This window comes from Cervus canadensis, chromosome 14, assembly GCF_019320065.1.
Source record: "Cervus canadensis isolate Bull #8, Minnesota chromosome 14, ASM1932006v1, whole genome shotgun sequence".
NCBI classification, from domain to species: domain Eukaryota; kingdom Metazoa; phylum Chordata; class Mammalia; order Artiodactyla; family Cervidae; genus Cervus; species Cervus canadensis.
Window position 1 is genome coordinate 8,313,978 of NC_057399.1, and position 21,997 is coordinate 8,335,974.

A 21,997-nucleotide genomic window follows, 5' to 3' on the forward strand; every position below is an offset into this window, starting at 1 on the left:
TGAGATGCGCCAGGCCTGTCAACTTTCCTCTGTTTTTCTCCTGCTCTGGAGAGGTGGTGAGGATGAGGACCACACACTCTCAGCTCTGAGGGTTGCGGTGTGGAACATGGAGGCCCCGGAGGGCTGGTCCACCCCTGCCCTGGAGAAGAGGACAGCCCTGCTCATAGTCCCCGCCTCTGCCAGGGAATGGGCAGGGGCATGTCTTGGTGAGCAGTCCCCTCACTGTCTGAGGGTGGGACACTGTGCCCCTAGTGTCGGACACCGGGAAAGGAGGCAGGGGGCAGAGGTGCCCATAGATGGTGCAGTGACCCAGGAGCCCCTGGCGTCCCACCGGCACCTACAGGCCCAGAGGAAAGAAGTGAGGGGCCGGTGGCTCCTGGCGGCCCCGCCCCAGAGTCCCCCCTCTACTCCAGCTCCCAGAGCCCAGACAGAGGGAGGCCACCTGGACCCCCTGACAGACGGCCAGGCCCTCAGAAGCAGCAGAGCCTCCAAGCAGGCAGTCTCCACCTCTCCAGAGTGTAGTTAATCGGCTTGCACAGGACTGGGAGCTTGGGACAGACTCGTGGTCCGGGACCTCTACCTATGCATGCATGTGGCCCGAGGAGGCTCCCAGAGGACAGGTGGGACTCAACAGGCCCAGGGGCTCTGCTACAGCCATAGCAAGTCTCAGCTGTCATCAGCCTTGCTCAGCCCGGAGCCCAGACAGGGAGGAAGCCAGCAGACACGATGTGTCACCCAGTGAGCGGGAAGTGACCTGTGGAGAAGGGTGCAGTCAGCTTTCTTCCCCAGGACCCAGCTACACAGGAAAGTGTCAGTCACTCAGGCATGTCCAACTCTTTGAGACAGCATGGACTGTAGCCTGCAGGCTCCTCTGTCCATGTAATTTTCCAGACAAGAATATTGCAGTGGGTAGCCATTCCCTTCTCCAAGGGATCTTCCCGACCCAGGTATCGCACCCAGGTCTCCTGAATTACAGGCAGATTCTTTCCCACGTGAGCCCCAGGGAAGCCCTGGAAAGCAGGGAGACAAGAGCAGTTCTCTAGAGCGATTTGGGGCTCTGTGTCAGAGTCACTAATGGGGTGGAGGGACCGGCTCCAGGAGGGCCCTGATCCGCGTGACAGCTGGAATGGGCCTGCCCCACGCCTGCTAGGACCCCCACACACGGGACCAGCTCCAGGCCTGCATGGCAGCGTGCACAGGCCTGCTTGTGCTGAGGTCTGACCTGGGGCCAGGTCTTGCCTCTGGGCCACATCTCTCAGGGTGGGCACCGCAGTGGGGGCTCAGACAGGGTCTCAGGGAGCGGCTGGGACTCAGGGCACAGAGTGGCCTCCAGAGCTCAGGGGAGAGGCAGGCACAGGCAGAGACTCTGAGCCTGGGGCTGCCTGGTCCCCCCAGAGGCATCGAGGGGGGAGTGCTGGGGGTGGGGGGGCTGACCCCAAAGACACCTGTGCTGAGAAGTGACCCAGAGGGCCACCAGCAGAACAGCAGGAAACCAGAAGGGAAAATCCTGTGCCCTTCTCTTGTAAGGGGCAGGACAGCCACCAACGGAGGTCCCCTCACCAAGAGTCCCCACAGAGACCCACACTGTCCCCACACGGGGACCTCCCACACGCCCACTCTGAGAAATCTCACCCAGAGACCTCTCAGCCCATCCCACAGAGACCTCCTCCTGAGACCTCCCCCGCACACACCTCACAGGTGATCTTTAGGATCTGAGTACCAGCCCGCTGTCCCGTCCTTCATGGGGGTCTGATGTCAGGTAACAAACAGGCAGCACAGGAGAAGGACCAGGGATGGTGCCCAGCCCCGACCCCCACTCCCAGAGCTCCAGACATCCAGACACCCTCAGCATTGCCCTAAGTGGGCACCATTTAGGACAGAGCTCCAGACATCCAGACATCCTCAGCATTGCCCTAAGTGGGCACCATTTAGGACAGAGCGCCAGACATCCAGACACCCTCAGCATGGCCCTAAGTGGGCACCATTTAGGACGGAGCGCCAGACATCCAGACACCCTCAGCATGGCCCTAAGTGGGCACCATTTAGGACAGAGCTCCAGACATCCAGACACCCTCAGCATTGCCCTAAGTGGGCACCATTTAGGGCGGAGCGCCAGACATCCAGACACCCTCAGCATTGCCCTAAGTGGGCACCATTTAGGACGGAGCGCCAGACATCCAGACACCCTCAGCATGGCCCTAAGTGGGCACCATTTAGGACGGAGCGCCAGACATCCAGACACCCTCAGCATGGCCCTAAGTGGGCACCATTTAGGACAGAGCTCCAGACATCCAGACACCCTCAGCATTGCCCTAAGTGGGCACCATTTAGGGCGGAGCTCCAGACATCCAGACACCCTCAGCATGGCCTTAAGTGGGCACCATTTAGGACAGAGCTCCAGACATCCAGACACCCTCAGCATTGCCCTAAGTGGGCACCATTTAGGACAGAGCTCCAGACATCCAGACACCCTCAGCATTGCCCTAAGTGGGCACCATTTAGGACGGAGTTCCAGACATCCAGACACCCTCAGCATTGCCCTAAGTGGGCACCATTTAGGGCGGAGCTCCAGACATCCAGACACCCTCAGCATGGCCCTAAGTGGTGTTCTCTGCTTGGGGAGATGGTCATGCCCTCTGTCCTTTGTAACCATTGCCTCTGAACAGGAGAGCCATGGTGTTCCCCGAGCAGATCTGCCAAAGTCTTTCCCCCACAAATCTTCATTAGCTTCAGGCTCTGTCCATGGCTTCAGTTCAGTTCAGTCGCTCAGTCGTGTCTGACTCTTTTCGACCCCATGAATCATAGCACGCCAGGCCTCCCTGTCTATCACCAACTCCTTATCCTATTTGGAACCAGTCTGTTGTTCCATGTCCAGTTCTAACTGCTGCTTCCTGACCTGAATACAGATTTCTCAAGTGGTCTGGTGGTCTGGTATTCCCTTCTCTTTAAGACTTTTCCACAGTTTATGGTGATCCACACAATCAATAAAAAGAAATACATGTTTTTCTGGAACGCTCTTGCTTTTTTGATAATCCAATGGATGTTTGCAATTTGATCTCTGGTTCCTCTGCCTTTTCTAAAACCAGCTTGAACATCTGGAAATTCACAGTTCACATACTGCTGAAGCCTGGCTTGGAGAATTTTGAGCATTAATTTGCTAGCATGTGAGATGAGTGCAATTGTGCAGTAGTTTGAACATTCTTTGGCATTACCTTTCTTAGGGATTGGAATGAAAACTGACCTTTTCCAGTCTGGTGGCCACTGCTGAGTTTTCCAAATTTGCTGGCATATTGAGTGCAGCACTTTCACAGCATCATCTTTCAGGACTTGAAATAGCTCAACTGGAATTCCATCACCTCCACTAGCTTTGTTCGTAGTGATGCTTTCTAAGGCCCACTTGACTTCACATTCCAGACTGTCTGGCTCTAGATGAGTGATCATACCATCGTGATTATCTGGGCCGTGAAGATCTTTTTTGTACAGTTCTTCTGTGTATTCTTGCCACCTCTTCTTAATATCTTCTGCTTCTGTTAGGTCCCTACCATTTCTGTCCTTTATTGAGCCCATCTTTGTATGAAATGTTCCCTTGGTATCTCTAATTTTCTTGAAGAGGTCTCTAGTCTTTCCCAATCTATTGTTTTCCTCTATTTCTTTGCACTGATCACTGAGGAAGGCTTTCTTATCTCTCCTTGCTATTCTTTGGAACTCTGCATTCAAATGGGTATATCTTTCCTTTTCTTCTTTGCTTTTCACTTCTCTTCTTTTCACAGCTATTTGTAAGGCCTCCTCAGACAGCCATTTTGTTTTTTTGCGTTTCTTTTTCTTTGGGATTTTCTTGATCCCTGTCTCCTGTACAATGTCACAAACCTCCATCCATACTTCATCAGGCACTCTGTCTATCAGATCTAATCCCTTAAATCTATTTCTCACTTCCACTGTATAATCATAAGGGATTTGATTTAGGTCATACCTGAATGGTCTAATGGTTTTCCCTGCTTTCTTCAATTTAGGTCTGAATTTAAGACTCTACACATGGCCATCACCAGATAGTCAATATCGAAATCAGATTGATTATATTCTTTGCAGCCAAAGACAGAGAAGCGCTATACAGTCAGCAAAAACAAGACCAGGAGCTGACTGTGGCTCAGATCATGAGCTCCTTGTTGCCAAATTCCTGTTGAATAGTTTTTTTAAAAAATGGGTCACTTCATCCTATCAGGGAAACATGAAACTGAGATGAGCTTCCCACTGCTAGAAGAATCCTAAGCCTTCAGAAAAGAATAGAGAACATGTCTAAAGGATTTGAGAACGTCAGAGCTATATGTCCTCAGAGCAGGACTCCCCAGGCTCTCCAATTCTCAGTCCTTCATGCTCTCTCTCAGGGACAAAACCTCCCCAGTATTAGGTAAATTAAATAAATAGTCTTGATCAGGCGCAAAGACAAAACAGATCAGGCCTCTGACCTTGCTTTTAATTTGCCTGGACACAGCCCTGACTTGAGTGTCCTAATTGCCTACTGTGAATGCAAGCTTTGCAGAACCATAGGCAAGACAGGAGACAAGTCTTGAAATTGTTGAGCCCCCAGAGGGACACTGGCCAACCAAGCCCCAGGCTTAACAATATTCCAAGTTTTACATGACAAACAAATAGCATTAGCCTGAAACCTAGCTGAAACTGCTCACAGATTGATGATGGTATAGTTTGCATCCTGGGATTATAAACTGGAATCCCAAACTGCAATATTTGAAATCTCACTCATGAAGCAGATGCATTGCTGGGAACTTTTCCTAACTGGGACTCCAAAAATGCTGTGTCAGGGGATTTCCCTGTGCTGTTTAATTCTGGATGTTGGTCAAAACCCAATTCAGTGATGTATCCTCTGCTGTTTCTATTTCTCTTTTCTTTTAACATTAGTATATTGAAAGAAAGCTAGATAATTCTCTAAAAAATTTTGGTATTATTTATTTGTGTATAACAAGTGGCTTATTTTGTTAACAAATTCTTTGAACCTGAGACGAAACTGAAAACTTTCTGCAAAACACCCACTTTCATCCTTGTCAGTTCACTGATCCCCAGAGGTCCTGTGTATCCCTGAGAAGTTAGGTTTCCATGGAGCTAGACTGGTTGAAGGTCTTCCCTGGTGCCTTAAAAGAAAGAATCCACCTGCAGTGCAGATTGGTCCCTGGATCCCTGAGTTTGATCCCTGGATCCCTGAGCTCGATCCCTGGGTGAGGAAGATCCCCTGAAGGAGGAAATGGAAACACACTGCAGTATTCTTGCCTGGGAAATCCCGTGGACAGAGGAGCCTGGCAGGATGCAGTCCATGAGGTCGCAAAGAGTCAGACATGACTGAGCATACACACACAGGTTGGTTGAGACCTAGTGATACAGCTGACCAGATTGATACTCAATAGTCCCCATGGCTCCTGGGGCAGTTGGGTTCAGGGACATAAGACTTTGTAGACTTTCACCACCTTGGCCCAACGTGGAGTTGTCCTTGCCCATCAGCTGTGCCACAGAATAGCCAGCAACACCTGGTGCTGTCCAGCCGACTCTCAGGGCCTTTATCCTGAGAGAGCACTTGGTTATCTGGCCTCTTACCCAGGAAGCACCATGACTTTTGACTGCTGCCTACTACACCAACAACACACCTCTGAAGGTTCTCCTCTGCATGCCATCTGCCCACCAGACCCACCCTTCTAGGGGCCCAAATGCTAGGACCACACAGATGGTGAAGGAGTGCCCACCAGCGTAAGCCACAGACACCCCTCTATCCACACGCATGATTTCTGCTGAGGATCCCCGACGCTGATGGGAATTCTTTCATCCACCTGCTAGGAACAATGCAATGATTCAGAAAGATGAGGGTCCATTCACACATATTGCTTATTTAACTTATATGCAAAGTACATCATGTGAAATGCAGGGCTGGATGAAGCATAAGCAGGAATCAAGATTGCCGGGAGAAATATCAATAACCTCATATATGCAGATGACATTACCCTTATGGCAGAAAGCGAAGAACTAAAGAGCCTCTTGATGAAAGTGAAAGAGGAGAGTGAAAGAGCTGGCTAAAACTCAACATTCAGAAAACTAAAATTATGGCATCCAGTCCCATTACTTCATGGCAAATAGATGGGGAAACAATGGAAACAGTGAGAGACTTTATTTACGTGGGGCTCCAAAATCACTGCAGATGGTGGCTGCAGCCATGAAATTAAAAGTCCCTTGCCCCTTGGAAGAAAAGTTATGGCCAACCTAGACAGCATATTAAAAAGCAGAGACATTACTTTGCCAACAAAGGTCCGTCTAGTCAAGGCTATGGTTTCTCCAGTGGTCGTGTGTGGATGTGAGAGTTGGACCATAAGAAAGCTGAGCACAGAAGCACACCAGCCTTCTCTGTAAATGGGATTCTCGAGGCAAGAACACTGGGCTGGGGCAGCTGGGGGCGAATCGCCACGCCCTCCTCCAGGGGATCATCCCCACCCAGAGTTAGAACTGGCTTGTTTTATGTCTCCTGCATTGGCAGGTGGGTTCTTTACCACTAGCATCACCTGGGAAGCCCAGAAACTATCATGCTAAGTGATATAAGTCAGACAAAGACAAGTACTGTATGATTACACTTCTTTTGGAATCTAAAAGATAAATGAACAAACATAACAAAACAAACAGAGTTATAGACAAAGAGAACAAACAGGTGGTTAGCAGAAGGGAGAGGATTGGGGGGAAGAAAGCGAAAGCTGAGGGAGATTGAGGTACAAAGTTCCCATGGCAAGAGTTCCGTGGTGGTCCAGTGATTAAGAATTTACCTGCCAACGCAGGGGACATGTGTTCAATTCCTGATCCAGGAAGACAACACATGCTATGGGGCAACTAAGCCAGTGCACCTCAATTACTGAAGCCTCCACGCCCTGGAGAATGTGCTCCACGAGAGAAGCCACAGCAATGAGAAGCCTGCACACCACGATAAAGAGTACCTACTCCCCACTCTCCACAACTAGACAAACCCCTCGCGGAGCAACAAGACCCAAGGGAGCCAAAATAAATAAATAAATATATATATTTTTAAGTTCCAATTGCCAAATAAATGAGTGTGAAATGGGTAAGAAATGTACACTGTGGGGAATATAGTGAATAACTGTGTAATGTCTTTGTATGGTGACATATCATAACTATTCCTATTATTTTGAAATGTGCAGAAATATCCAATCACTATGTTGTGTAACAGCAACTAACAGCATTGTAGGTCAATTATACTTCAAAAACAAACAAATTCACAGAAAAAAGAGATCTCAAATTTGTGGTTACAAGAAGCCAGGAATGGGGAGGTAGGAATTAGACAGCTATAGTCAAAGAAACAAACTTCTGGTTATAAGAACTAGGAAGGTAATATACAACATGATAAATATAATTAATAGTGCTCTATATGATACAGGAAACTTGTTAGAGTAAATCCTGAGTTCTCATCACTGGGAGACACATTCTTTTTCCTATTTCTTTAATTCTGTACCTATGTGGGTTCACTAAATTTATTGGGGTGACCATTTCATGATGCATATAAGGCAAATCACTATGCCGCTGCTGCTGCGAAGTCGCTTCAGTCGTGTCCGACTCTGTGTGACCCCATAGACGGCAGCCCAGCAGGCTCCTCTGTCCCTGGGATTCTCCAAGCAAGAATACTGGAGTGGGTTGCCATTTCCCTCTCCAAATCACTATGCTATGCACCTTAAACTTAAAAGATTTTAAAAAAAAAAGAAAGAAAGAAAGAAATAATGGGCTTAGGTTAATACTAAGGTATCAGTATTGGCTCGCTAGTTGTGGCAAATGTGCGAGGGCCATCCAAAGATCTTATCATAAAAAAAAAAAAAAAAAAAAAAAAAACAAAGATCTTATCATTAGGGGAAACAGGGTGAGGAGGAATACTAGAACTCTTCGTATTATCATTGCAGTTTTTCCATACATCTAAAACCATTCTAAACTAAAAGGTTTATTTAAGTATAAATCAATAAATTTTTAAAACATTTACTGAAAATCATTGACGTGCCCTTTGTATAAATGAACTTCACGGTTTAAAAATCGTGTTGAAGCAGAGTTGTTCGGCGTTGGTCTGGGGCGGGGCCAGAGCAGGGTGGGGCCGGGCTGGGGGTCAGTAACCCCGGCAATGGGCAGGGCGGCGGGGATCCCCCGCGGCCCGGGCCAGCCCGCGGCTCTTCTCTGGCTGCTGCTGCTGGACGTGGCCACCGTGGAGCTGCGAGGGTCCCCAGCCACGGCCGCCCCCGGCCCGACTGCAGGCGAGGCGGGAGCGTTGGGGGGCGGCGCCCCGACTTGGCGAGCACAGCGGTTGGCCCCGGGAGCCACAGGTGCGTTGGGGCCTCCATTCGGGCCAAGATCCCCTAGGCTACAGGGCCTGAGGGTGACGGCCGTGACCAGGGCCTGGTGAGTCACTCAGTCTCATCGTTTCTCTGCCCTTCCCTCCAGCCAGGCAGCCCAGAGGTCCCCTCCACACAGGTGGGTCAGGCCCTCCTCTGTGAGGCCTTCGGGTGGGAGAAGACCCAGTCCCTGTGTGGGGCGAGGGAGTGGGGACCAGCAGGGTCTGGTCCGGAGGTTGGAGGCTGGATAGAGGAAAGTGCTAGGTCTACTGCGTGAATGGGCCTGAGTCCAGGGCCCAGGGCTGTCACTTCCCTCACCGCGGCCCTGGGAGCCCAGGCCCTAGACCAGGATGCCCGGTCTCAGGGGGCCTGGGCACACTCCTGCCCTCCCAGGCGTGAGTCCTGGAACCAGGGCTGTCCTCATTAGCCCACTCCTTCTTCTTTTAGAAATGGAGACTCCTGCAGAGTCAGAGAGGGCTGTGACTTGCCCCAGATCACGCAGCGCCACAGCTTCTGCCTGCAAATCTCCCTCCCTGAGACATGGGGTCAAGTGGAGGGAGCACAGGCCCTTAGAAGCCATGATCTTGAGAGAGTAATCTTGGCAACTTCTGAGACCTTTAGTTCTTTGATCTACAAGACAAGGCATTGAGGTGGCTAGTTGACGGAAATGAGGTCTGTGATGTGTGCAGCCCTTGGCAGCCTTGCTCAAGGATGTTCATCTGCCTGGAGACGCTCCTGTGAGCTGGTCCCTCCTTGCCCCACCCCCCAGGCCCCCGGGTCGTCACCCCACAGGGCTTGATGCGTTGTGCTGTGCCCTCCCGTCCTCAGTGGCGGCCGGTGAAGCAGAGTCCTGGCCTTTTGGCTAGGCTGCTGGACGCCTGGCCTTTCGGCTAGGCCGCTGGACACCTGGCGTGGTTCTCCCATCTGTGAAGCGGGGCGGCCTTCCTGGTTTTGACATTTGGGGCACCACCAGTGTCTCTGTTACAGGTGGCAGGGGAGTCTCCACAGTGTGCGGGAAACCCAAGGTGATGGGGAGGATCTACGGCGGCCGGGACGTGGAGGCCGGCCAGTGGCCATGGCAGGCCAGCCTGCAGTCCCAGGGCTCGCACGTGTGTGGAGCCGTCCTCATTAACTCCAGCTGGCTCCTTTCCACCGCCCACTGCTTTCTCAAGTGAGTCTCCTTCCTAGGCTGCCAGCACAGGCTCTGGCAGGGGAGGGGGATGCAGGGGCAGAGGAGAGAAGGGGGATGGGCGTCCCACGTTAGCTCCTCTGGGCCCTCCTCTGGGCAGTGTGTGCCTTCAGAGGCGTGTCGTTCCACCTTTGGCCTGTGTACCCCGCACCTGGACTGTCCTTCCCGCTCACCTGCCCAGATCGTGGGCATGCTCCACCCTTGGCCCGTGTTTCTGTCCCCAGCACAGGTGAGCCTCAGGAGACGGACAGTGTCCATCCTCACTGCCATGCGGTGTGGACCCGTCTCAGATCACAGCTTCTGCTCAGTGTCCGCTTGTTTCCAGGTGTCAGACTATCAGGGGGCGCCTGGCACTGCATGTGTGGTCAGCAGCTGGGAGATTCTTATTACTCCTGCGAAACTGTGTGCCCGGGAGGAGTCGCAGGCCCTGGCATGCATTTGAGGAGCCATGGTAGGGACTAGGCTCATAAGGGGGAGGTGGGCTCGCTGGGAGAGTGACAGGGCTGCTCAGGAGTCTCATTCACTCAGCCACGCGGGGCTGGCGCGGTGCCAGGCTTCTGAACAGAGGAGGGGGCTCACCAGGGCGTTCAGGCACCGCAGCCCAGGTCTGGGCGCTGGAGCTTTCGGGCTCAGGGTCTGTCGGCACCCACTCTGAGCCATGCTCCGTGCAAGCCCCTCTGTGGCATCAGGGGTGGCAGATCCCACCTCACCACGTCTCCATCCCGTCAGAAGAGAAAGCCCAGCATGGATGAGGAGGGCAGAGCACATGGGGTGGGGGTCAGGAGAAGGGCTGTGGAGAGGGAGGGCTTGCTGGAGGGGAAGGGTCCATGAGGGGAACACGAGAGAGGGGCTCCAAGCAGATGGGCCGTGGAGACAGTGAGGGTGGGGGAGATTCGGCACCTGTGTTGGGGAAAAAGGCAAGGTTCCATTTCCTGCCTTCACTGGCTCATTTATTTAATGAATCTTTTGCGAGTCCTTGTAACTCAGTGGAGAAGCAGGCTTTGGGCAGGTAGGTGTTGAAAAAAGGGGATGGTCTGGAAGGAAGAGTGTGGGGCCAGAAGGTGCGTTGTGTGGCGTCTCGGGAAGGGTGAAGTTAGAGCTGGGACTGAGCCAGAATGCCTGCTGCCTACAATCAAAGGCCTTCATGTGATGACCCCACCGAGGACCTTTCCAGAACAAGGATTTGGTGCTTCTGCAATTCTAGTGTGTGATGGAGATGCCAGCCACATGTCTGAAACTGTAAGCAGGGCATCAATCAGCCTCAGGAAAGAAGGGCTCCTGAACACTAGAAATGGGGAGACGAGGAGTGGAGGGGCCCAGAGGGGTGCGGGCAGTTAGACGGGGATGCAGGCAGAGAGCGCGTCCCCGCTTGGAGGTGATGGTGACAAGGCGCCTTTCCTTCTCCAGCAAACCCAAAGCCCCGGAGAGCTACCGGGTTCTGTTAGGGAGCACCCAGCTCTACCAGCACGGCCCTCAGACCCGGGAGGTACCCGTGAGCCGGATTATCACGCACCCAGACTTCGAGAAGCTGCATCCCTTCGGGAGCGACATCGCCATGTTGCAGCTGCCGTCTCCTGTGAACTTCACCTCCTCCATCGTCCCCGCCTGCCTCCCAGTCCCTGGCATGAAGCTCCCCAGGAACTCATCCTGCTGGATAACCGGCTGGGGGATGCTCAACGAGGAAAGTGAGAGGGTGTGGGGGAGTTGGGGGGGATGAGAGGAGGCGGAGGAAGGGGAGAAGGACAGGAACAAAGAAGGGAGGTGTGCCTCCATCTGAGGGGTCCCCAGACAAAGGGCCCCTGGCCCACTGTGCTTCATTTCCAGGGGACTGGACCATTCTACTTCTAGTTCTGAAAGTGTGTGCTTCTAAAGCTTTGGTGTTCCCTAAGTGTAAAGCTCTGAAGTCTGGGAATCTTTGACTTTGGAATCAAGAATCTGAGTTCTTGAAGTCTTTCTGGTTCTTGATTCCAAGGTTTAAATCAACCATAGATCTGAGATGACTTGATCCAACTCAAAGGTCATGGTTGGGGCCTGACTCCTTCTAGGTCACTGACAACCTCTCTGATTTCCCAGTGGCATAGGAGGTGCTTGGGAAAAGTGGAAAGAAAACACAAGTATGACCTCTGATCTCTGAGCCTGCCTGATCAGTTTAGAATGATTATGACTTAGAGGATTTCACTCTCCAGACCTCACTTTGGTTTTCTCCCAGCTCAGGTTGTCTATCTAATTTGTAGACTTGTTAGGCAAATTGTATTTTTTTAAGATTGAAAGAGGAGAAAAGTAGACCAAAACTTATGAGCAAGAGCCTTCACTGAAGAAAGGAGTGTTTATGACTTGGTAAAATGCTTAGGATGCCAAATTAGGGAGGGAAAGAATATTCATTTGTAATTATTTGTAGGGTCATAATTTGGTATGGTGTTTCTCTACAGAGGTGCTCCAGGCATTTTGAACAGATGCTGCTTCATTGGGTGGGATGTTCCAGCATCCCTGGTCCTTGCCTATTAGTATGTCAGTTAACAGTCAATAATCATAGGACAAACAACCAGGTCCCCAGAATTCTCACACCACACACACATAACACATGTATGCCACACTTCACACACACACACATACATACAACACATGCATACCACACTTCACACACACACACACAGAACACATGCATACCATACTTCATACACACACATACGCACACACACACACAGACAGGCTCCTCCTTGAGGTCAGGGACCCTGACATCCCAGCCCATGCCCCAGGCTGGTCCTGGCTCCCACCCTGCGTGCTCTGTGTCACTCTCCACATGGCTGTCTGAGCATTTGCTTCAGAGCAGGCGTCATGCCAGTTCCCTGCTCATCACCCCCAGTGCTTCTCGTTTCTTCTTAAAATAAGGTCGACACTCCCTGCCTTGGCTCTCAGGCCCATTCCTCTCTCTCATCTCCTGCTGCATCCCTCACCCACACCACCCCAGCCAGCAGATCTCCCTCCTGCCTTGACAATGCCAAGGCCATTCCCACCTCAGGTATCCACCTTGACTATCCCCCTGGACTCATTTGCTTTCCCAACTAACCTTGTCATAACTCGTTTTTTTTCCATATGGAACTCCGCTGCTCCTCTGCGGAGTTTTACTTGATCATGTGAGCTAAAACAGGCTGCCCCTAATAGCATGTCTCCCTGTTTTATGTCCTCTATACCACTTACTAGATCTAAAGTAATGCTACTTATTTACTTCATTTACCCTGTCTGCCCCAACTAAAACGTTCCCCTGTATCATTAGTTAAAAGATACTTAGCACAAGGACAGAGGAATAAATGAGTAATTGAATGATGAATAAATCAGTGATTGGATGAGAGAATGGATGGGGCAAGGTGGGAGGACGAGTGGGTGGAAGGGAAGATGTTTGGGCGAATGGATGAAAGGATGGTGGGCAGAGAGATGGAGTGAGCGGTCTATTGCTGGAGGGGAGAATGAAGAGATGGATGAAAAGATGAGTGTATAGGCAAATTTATGGAAGGATGAGTGGGTGAATGGGACATGAGGAAAGATAGGTAGGTGGATGCAAAGCAAGGTTAATGATAAACAAAAGGTGAGTGGGTGGGAAGGTTGGTGAAAGGGTAGACCGGTTGGTGAGTGGCTGCTAAGCGCCAGTGAGCGGCGGGTGCTGGAGGGATTCGCCTGCTCCCTTTGTGGAACAGGAGTGTGGCCTGTTGCTGTGAAAGAGGTGGAGGGGATAGGATGAGTTTGGAAACGTCTGAGAAACACAGGAGGGCTTATTAGACATAAGTAGAAGACTGAAACAAGGGTGAACGCCCAGCTGTGCGGAGAAAGCCCCGAGCTGAGGGCTGGTGCTGACTGGTAAGGCAGAGCTCTGTAGCTAGGCCACAGCATCCTTCCCTGACTTCCTCTTTATCCTCGCAGCTCCCCTGCTGGAACCCTTCCATCTCCAGGCGGGTAAGGTGAGCTTCATTGGGAACAAGCTCTGTAACATGTTATATGGACGTGCGAGAGGCAAAAACTTCTCTGTGCGCGAGGACATGCTGTGTGCCGGGGACTTCTCCGCAGGAAAGTCCATCTGCCACGTGAGTCAGGCCCTGTGTGTTTCCCTGCTGTTCTCAGGGCCTCAGTCTCTCTGGGGAGGGGCTGTGGTCCTCTGCTCTCTTTGTGGACCCCTGGGCTTCCCGTTTCCTCCTCTCTGCATCTTCCTGGGCTCCATCCCTTGGCCACATCCCCCAGGCCACCCCCTTCCTAAGGCCCTGGCACATGAGGGCATCTACGGCATCTATTCTTGAGGCATATTTTAAAGTTTTTATTGAAGTGTAACATACATACACCCATGCTCTTTTCATAAGTTGCATGAATTTTCACATAGTGAGGCAACATGTGATCAATACCCCAGAGGCCCACTCACACCTCCTTCCTGTCACCAACACCCAACGGAAACCACCATCTTCACTTTTAATACCTTGGATTAGATTCTGAATATTCTGTAAGTAGAATTTATTTCCGGTTGTCAGTCTTTCTTGTCTTAACGTTGTGTTTGTGAGACTCATCCATACTGTTACCTGTTCAGTCTCCTTACTCTACAGGACTCTCCTGTGTCCATTGAATCCTATGATCAGTTACACTTTAATGCGTATTTTAGTACTTTCCAAATTTTTCATTTCATTTCACTTCCAAATGTTTTATCTTCTATTTCACAGAAACCCTTGAGTAGAATTATTCGATTAAAAGGTGTGTGTATATTAAACTTTGGCAGATGTTACCAAACTTCTCCAAAGTGGTTCTCCATTTCCATTCATTCGAGCAGTGGATGAGAGTTCATATCCTCACCAGTACTTAGCACTTTCCATCTTTTCTCATTTTAATAACTTATTGTGATTTTCACTTTTCCAGTGACGAATTGAATGTACTTTCACATATTTTTACCTTTGGACATGTTTTTCTGTAACGTTTCCTTTCAGGATTTTCCCCCCTCTCATTTTTCGGTTGGTTTGTCCGTCTCTTCCTTTAGGGGCTCTTGTGTATTTTACATATTCCGGATATCAGTCTACTGCTGGACGTTTGTTTTGTGGGGTTTTTGGCCTCGCTCTGTTTGTTGCGGCCGTGTTGGCTGGGTGTGAGTCGCGACGGGCAGGCTACCCGCGGCAGCGTGTGGGCTCCGCTTTCGTTGAGGCGTGCGCGCTTCCGGGCGCGTGGGCTCCGCTTTCGTTGAGGCGTGCGCGCTTCCGGGCGCGTGGCCTCCGCTTTCCTTGAGGCGTGCGCGCTTCCGGGCGCGTGGCCTCCGCTTTCCTTGAGGCGTGCGCCCTTCCGGGCACGTGGGCTCGGCAGTTGCCGCACAGACTTAGCTGCCTCGGGGCATGTGGGATCTCAGTCCTCTGACCAGGGATTGGACCGCATCCTCTGCATTGGAAGGCAGACTCATCACCACCGGACCACCAAGGAAGTCCCGCTGTTGGATACTTGACTGGGAAGCTTCTTTTCCACTCTCTGTGGTGTCTTTATGGTGAGAAAGCAAGCCTGGAGAAGGAAGGTGGCGCCCCTACAATAAGGGCCACAGCTTGGGCCCCTGCGTTCTGACCCCAAGCCCCACCTGACCTCCACGGCATCATCCTCAGGGCCCAGGCTCCCAGGCTGGCATCCCCTGCTGATTCTTCCACGGATGGTGTCGTGGAGCGGAGGGAGTGTCAGGGCTCCGGAGGGAGACACTGCGCTACCACGTGACTTCGGGCGGTCGTTTCCCCTCTGAGCCTGCGTCCTCATCCACAGCGTAGGCTTTGGAGGCCTCCATCATGGGATTGTTGCAAGGATGGTGTAGTGGGTTGGATGGTGTCTCCTAAATTTGTGTCCCCTAAATCTCAGAATGTGACCTTATTTGGAAATAGGTCTTTGCGGATACGGTTGTTAAGCATCTCAAGATGAGACCTTGCTGAATTTAGAGCGGGCTCTAAATCCAATGATTTGTTTTCTTATAGAAGAGGGAGAGACACAGATAGTTGGCTTCAGACTTCTGACTTCTAGAACTGTGAGATCCATTTCTGCTGTTTTCAGAGCTAGCCAGTCTGTGGAGATACGCTTTGGCACGCCAGGAGATGCACACAGGAGGGAGGAGCTGCCCCTGGCCCACAGGATGGCCTCACCCACGGCTGTTCCCACGGCCGCCCACGGGGCTGCTGAGCCAGAGGCGGGAAGCTGGGCCCCTTGCCCTCCTTGCAGGTTCCCAGTCCACAGCCAGTGGTATGAGCGGTCTGGCTGTCCGGCCTGGCCTGGCCTTCTCACAGAGTCAGCCGCTCCCGAAGGTGAAACGAAGGGCTCAGTCCCCTGCGCCCCCATCCGCTGTCACCCCGGACCTCCCTTCCAGCCTGCAGAGGTCCTGCCCACGGAGCCCAGGGCTGGAACCCTCTGTCTGCCTGCCTGCTGGATGTCCATAGTGCCCTTGAGCCCACTCCTCTCATTTCTTCCCCGGCTGAGGATGGTGCTGAGATGGACCCCCAAGAGCCAAGGCATTAGATGACCCCCTCCTCCCACTCTCACCCTTTCAGTCACCACAGCCTCCCTGAGACACTCTGTCTGGACTCATCTCCTGCGCATCGCCTGCTCCAGCCCCCACCATGAAACCCAGGCCCCTCTTCTCTCCCTGGAAGTACCCCTCTCCCTGCACAGGGCACCCAGAAACAGGTCTGAGGAGAGACCGGCCACAGAAGCATTCGGTGCTCAGACTGTGGGGCAGGAGAGCCCTGGTTTCAGTATTCAATGTCGTTTACTGGGATTGTGACCTTACTGAGTTTCCTCACCCATGAAATGGGGTTGCTAACAGCCTCCTCTTAATAAGGTCCCTATAGAAAGTTTAATACTGTGCCTGACATTCAGTAGGTACTTAGCAAGTCTTGGCTTTCAATCTCCTGGCCTGGTCTGTCTCCTTCTACCAGGATTGTGCCTGTTCTTCTGGGCCTTAGACCTGTCCTCTCACCCAAGGTAGAATTCACTGCCCTGGCCCCATCCAACACATATATACATGATACACCACACACACACACACACACACACACACACACACTGCCTTGGTTTGCTCTGTCTCTTCAGTAGTGCAAACCACAGCTCACTTTCCACTGGATACACTAGTGTTGGAGCTTCCTCTGCCTTCTGAGAGCTCCCCAGGGAGCAGGAGGCTTTTGGAGCCCTTCCCATCTCCCTCAGACTGGCCCAGATTCCACCATAATATCAGCAACCACGAGGCTTATCTGCACGAATCCTGGAGGCCTGTGGTAGACAGGGACCAGGCCTGCCCCTGGCCTTGGACAGCTCAGGGTGGGTACACTGTGGGGAGGGACAAGGGCACCCCAGGTGGGGACCCCAGAGGGGAAGAGCTGAGGAGATGGTGGCACATTCCCAAAGTCCAAGCAGCCCCTGGTGTGACTTTCTTGGTGCTTTGGTGACATCACCTTAAATTGGTGGCTCAGACAACAAACGTATTATCTCACATTTCTGGACCTCAGAGTCTAAAGTCAAGGTGTTGGCCTGGCTGCTTCCTTCTGGAGGCTCTAGGAGAAAATGTTTTCTTGCTTTTTCTATCTTTTTAGAGGTCCTCAGCAATCCTTGGCCCATGGCCCCTTCCTACGTCACCAAGTCACATTGCTCCTCCCTCTGCTCCTATCATCACATCTCCTCTGACTCTGACCTCCTGCCTCCCTCTTTCCTCATGGGTACCTTTGTGTTTATGTTGGGTCCAGCCAGATAATCCAGGATAATCTTCCTGTTTCCTGATTCTCAACTCCATCACAGCTGTAGAGTCCCTTTTGCCACATAAGGTAACATAGCCCCAGGTTCTAGTGATGAGGACGGCCGTCTTTGAGGGTTACTTTTGGCTAGCCACACCGTGTACCCTTCTCTTCCCCTCAAGTCACCGCTTCCCCCACCCCTCCCTCTCAGCTGGAGAGCTGGCTTCCTGTTTCACTGGCCTGGGTGCCGTTCATCTTCCCAGTCCAGCAGCATCTTCCGTCTCTCCTGAGCCTCCTGGCCCGTCGTGCCCAGTCCCTCCTGGAGTTCCGGGTGCCCAGAGGCTCCCTTGCTCCATACTTGTCTCCGCTTTCGCAGCTCTCGTATAAACGTGCAGGGGCAATCGCCCTCCCGCTGCTGCCCGGTCTCTGCCTCCTCCCCCCAGGGACCCCTCCTAACAGCCCTGGATCTAACCCGCTCTGCCCAGGAGTATGCCCAGGGCCCCCGGAGCCTCGTGGCCAGTGTCCCCAGGAGCCTGCCTTGCCCGAGCCACCGTGGCTCCAAACCCTCCTCTCACTCGGCACTTGGGCAAGCCTCACTGCCGTTTCCTGGGCACCAGGGCCAGCCAGCTACTCCACTCTGCACCTGGGCCCCTCCCCTCCCACCGCTAAACGCTGGAGGCCCCGGGGCTCCACGCTTAGCCTGTTCCTCCCCTCTGCACAGCCTCCTGAGATAGGCTCTGCTGTGACAGTTCCTGTTGCCTCCTTCAACATACTGTCCCAAATCTGACTGTTTCTCACCACGCTGGCCCCTCCCCACCCATAATCTCTCGCCTTCTCTCCTATAGCTGCCTCCAAACAGGTTCCTTCTCCACACAACACCAGATCACAGCACCAGAGCAAGCCAGGTGCTCGACATGAGCTGGACAGTTCTTCACGGGAGGCAACCCCAACCCCACCCTAAGGCCCTGGGAACCCGAGTCCTGTCTCCCCGCCCCGCTTCCCACGTGTCGTTGCTCCTCCTGCCGCCCGCCTGGCCATCCCTCCTCTCCTCGTCTGCACTCCCCGCTCCCTCTGCGCCAGCACCAGAAAGTTGGGTTGTCCTGTTTGGAATCTCAGCTCAGGAAAGCTCCGTGTCTCCACCCTATGAACCTGCCCTTCCCTTCCTGTCCTGTCCCTTCCATGGCTTGCTTTCACATGTCACGTCTGACGATGGCAGGCTGGTTGCCTTATTTACGATAACTCTGTGAAGGAGGAACCTTGACATTTCACCCCTGTGCCTGAGGGCAGAAGCTGCCCTGGATGCTGGACATGCGTGTTGGACAAGTGTGTGGAAGGCAGGATCCTATCCTGCTCCTCTCACCCTGCCTCCAAGGATGACCCCTTCCCTTTGGGTGATGAAGTGAGAGGATTTCCACCCAGGTGGTCCTGCCCTGACAGCATTTCAGGACTCCAGTAGCTCCTAGCAGCTCTCAGGGGACCCTCAGCTGCTCCCTGACCAATACAGGCTGCCTCCCCCAGGCCTGGGTATGGGCACTTTCTGAAGATGCTCAATCAAGAAGTTGAGAGAAAACTAAAGGACTGACTAAACAAGTGAAAAAGGAGGAGGACCTGGGTGGGGACGTGCTGCTGCAGCTCAGTTTGCAAGATCCAGGTCTGCAGCAACTTCAGCTGGCTAGGTTCCGCTCTCAGACCAGCCCTCTTGAGCTCAAATCCTGCAGCTATCTGTCCCTTCTCGGCCTTGGACACCACATACTCCTAACCACCACAGCCTCCCTGGGCATGTGAAAGTGAAAGTGAAGTGGCTCAGTCGTGTCCAACTCTTTGCACCCCCATGGACTGTAGCCTCTGTCCATGGGAATTTCAAGGCAAGAGTACTGGAGTGGGTTGCCATTTCCTAGGATCCATATATAGATGGATATAGATCTGTGATTGTTTTGAGGGTCAATCAGGACTTCCTGAAGCATGATTCCAGTGCCTGCCTGCATGGCTTAATTGGGCTGATCTGCAGTGGGAAGTTGGTGATTGGAAATTCACAGAATGAGGCTGGAGGGCAGAGGCTCATAGGCCCCACCCTGCTACCTGGTCTTCTCAGAACTGGCTCAGTCACCCACCTGAACTCCCATTTCTTTCCTAGGGTGATTCTGGGGGCCCCCTGGTTTGTGACTTCACCAGCTCCTGGGTTCTGATGGGGCTGGCCAGCTGGGGCTTTGACTGCCGACACCCCATCTACCCCAGCATCTTCACCAACGTCACCTACTTCACCGACTGGATCGATGAGATCCAGAGACTCACACCCCACCCTGAGCCCACGTCTGCCCTTACACTGCCCCCTGAGTCGACGTCCCCTCCTCCACAGACCCAGGTTCCACACCAGTCTCTGCGGGCTGCCGGCGCGTCCACGCCAGGCACAGCCGTTGTGCCTCCACAGACCTGGCCCCTGGCGTTGTTCCTGCTCGGGGCCCTGAGACAGGCCCTGTGGTGATCCGCCAAGCCCCTCAGCTCCAGCGGTGTGCCTCAGGACCCAGCCTGCTCACTGGAACCTTCCCCCCTCCCCTCCCTCAGCCCCATCAGCTCTCAGGGGTCCCTTCTTGGCTTCCCCGTCCACCAGCTGTGACCCCCACAACCCAAGCTTGAAAAACCAAATAAAAGCAAATGAAAGACTCATCCTGATCCTGTCCTGGGGCCCTACTGCTCCTCCTGACCCTCAGCACGCACCCCTTCACTTGAGGTCTGCCGTCTGACTCCCCGGACAAGGGAACAGCAAGTGGCAGGGACATCACAGCAGGAAGAGGGCGGGGTGGGGACACTGGAGTCCAGCTCGGGGGAGAGAAGGGAGGCTCCTACCGTGGGGATGCACAGGCCTCAGAGGAAGAGCATCAGTCAGCTCCAGCTGCCGTAACAAATACCAGAGGCACTGTGGCTTAGACAACAGGAATCTATCATCTCACGGTTCTGGAGCCCAGAAGTCTGAGGCCTCTGACCTTGGCTCATAGACGGCCATCTTCACCCTGTGTGCTCACATCGTCTTCCCTCTGTGCGTTTGTGTCCACATTTCCCCTTCTGTAAGGGCACCATTCGTACTGGATTAGGACCCAACCTAGTGACCTCATCTTAACTTGATTATCTCTTTAAAAGCTCTACTCCAAATAAAGTCACATCGGGACTTCTCTCGTTGTCCAGTGGTTAAGACTTAAGGCTTCCACTGCAGGGGGCATGGGTTCGGTCCCTGGGTGAAGAGCCTAGATCCCACATGCTGGACTGTGCTGCCAACAGAAAGTCACATTCTGAAGTGCTGGAGGTCAGGACTTGATATAAGAATTGGGGGTACACAATTCAGCCCTTAGCAACAGGAAGTAAGACATTTTGTCAGGTGTCTGTAGTGCAGGGGAGTAAGGATCTTTCTCAAAGTAAAGAAGCATCACTCCCCGGGTTTGGAGGAGGGAGGACCTCCTCCCAGTGGAGCTAGAGAAGTCCCCAGTGTCCAGGACAATTGAGTTGAACTGGAGCATATGACCCAGGCCATGAAGAAGGGAGTTCCAGCCTGCAGCACAGAAGGCTCTTGAATGTGGGGGACCTAGGAGACTGAGCTGGGGACAGAACAAGGAAGCCCTTGTCAGGCTGAGAGCTGAGGTCCAGTCTGGCAGTCCTCACACCTCTGCTCCTAGCATAGATGCCCAGCCATTCCTCTCCCACTCCCACGTCCCCTCACCCACCCCCAGGGTCCTAAACTCACTGCCCCAGCTTCCTGGGTTTGATGCCTGGGCAGGAAACTAGATCTCACATGCCACAGCTAAGAGTTACCATGATGCAGTTAAAGATCCTGCATGCTGCAACTAAGATGCAATGCAGTCAAATAAATATTTTTTTAAAAGAAATATGCATTCATGTCTACCATATGCAGACCCCCAGCACGCAAGAGCGCTGCATTCCCTGTTCTCATTTTTAGGTGCAGCAGGGACATAGTGCCCTGAACTGAGTTACAACCAAAGAGTAAAACCTTGGGTTGTGGGGACGTCAGGCTGAGGGTGAGAGACAGAGAAGGGGCATTACAGAATTGTTGAATCAAGGCCCACTGCTTACCACTTACAGAATCAAACTTACTGATAGAAAGGAAAGTTGCCTTTAATCAGAGTGCCAGCACTCTGGGAAGATGGTAAATGCAATGTCCCCCAAAAAACCACTTCTGGAGGTTCTGCTCAATCATGAAAATTTTAAAGGAAAAGTGAAAGTCGCTCAGTTGTGTCCGACTCTTTGCGACCCCATGGACTATACAGTCCATGGAATTCTCCAGGCCAGAATACTGGAGGGTGTAGCCGATCCCCTCTCCAGCAGATCTTCCGGACCCAGGAATCGAACCAGGGTCTCCTTCATTGCAGGCAAATTCTCTACCAGCTGAACTACTAGGGAAAGGAGAGATGTAATCTCAGTTAATCCTTGAGATGGAGTCAGAATCATTGCATGCAGGCTCCAGGACTTCTTGTGATCTTCCTCTAGTCCTTATCTTGTTCACACAGTTTGTTTACAGGATTACTGAGGGGAATCTAGGAAAGAAATCTGGTCATTTGTTAATTATTTATTCTTAGATTCTTACTTCTTTGCCAATACTGAAAGAACGGACAAGTTAGGCAAGGGATTTTGTGATTAAAAGATCTGAAAGGTGTGCTCAGGCCTGAGTGCCTGGTGAAAGGCTAGGTACCACATAGCCTTGCTAACGTAGCGAGGACAGA

At 52.4% G+C, this 21,997-nt stretch overlaps 1 protein-coding gene across 1 annotated transcript; it reads left to right on the forward strand.

Annotated features, from left to right (window-relative positions):
* The first annotated feature begins 1,793 nt into the window (after positions 1-1,793).
* Positions 1,794-19,921, forward strand: LOC122452786. The gene is made up of 6 exons (XM_043486419.1): positions 1,794-2,544; positions 8,088-8,360; positions 9,357-9,540; positions 10,966-11,243; positions 13,474-13,634; positions 19,405-19,921. Exons 1-6 carry the CDS (start codon positions 1,794-1,796, stop codon positions 19,750-19,752), a joined length of 1,995 nt encoding a protein of 664 aa, XP_043342354.1. The 3' UTR covers positions 19,753-19,921.
* The last annotated feature ends 2,076 nt before the right edge of the window (positions 19,922-21,997 follow it).

Excerpts from the sequence above, each read along its gene's own strand:
- LOC122452786 (XM_043486419.1), top strand. The coding sequence starts at position 1,794 with ATGGTGCCCAGCCCCGACCCCCACTCCCAGAGCTCCAGACATCCAGAC. Across the intron at positions 2,545-8,087 it reads CACCCTCAGCATTGCCCTAA|CAGAGTTGTTCGGCGTTGGT; the intron begins GTGGGCACCATT and ends ATCGTGTTGAAG. Across the intron at positions 13,635-19,404 it reads CAGGAAAGTCCATCTGCCAC|GGTGATTCTGGGGGCCCCCT; the intron begins GTGAGTCAGGCC and ends TTTCTTTCCTAG.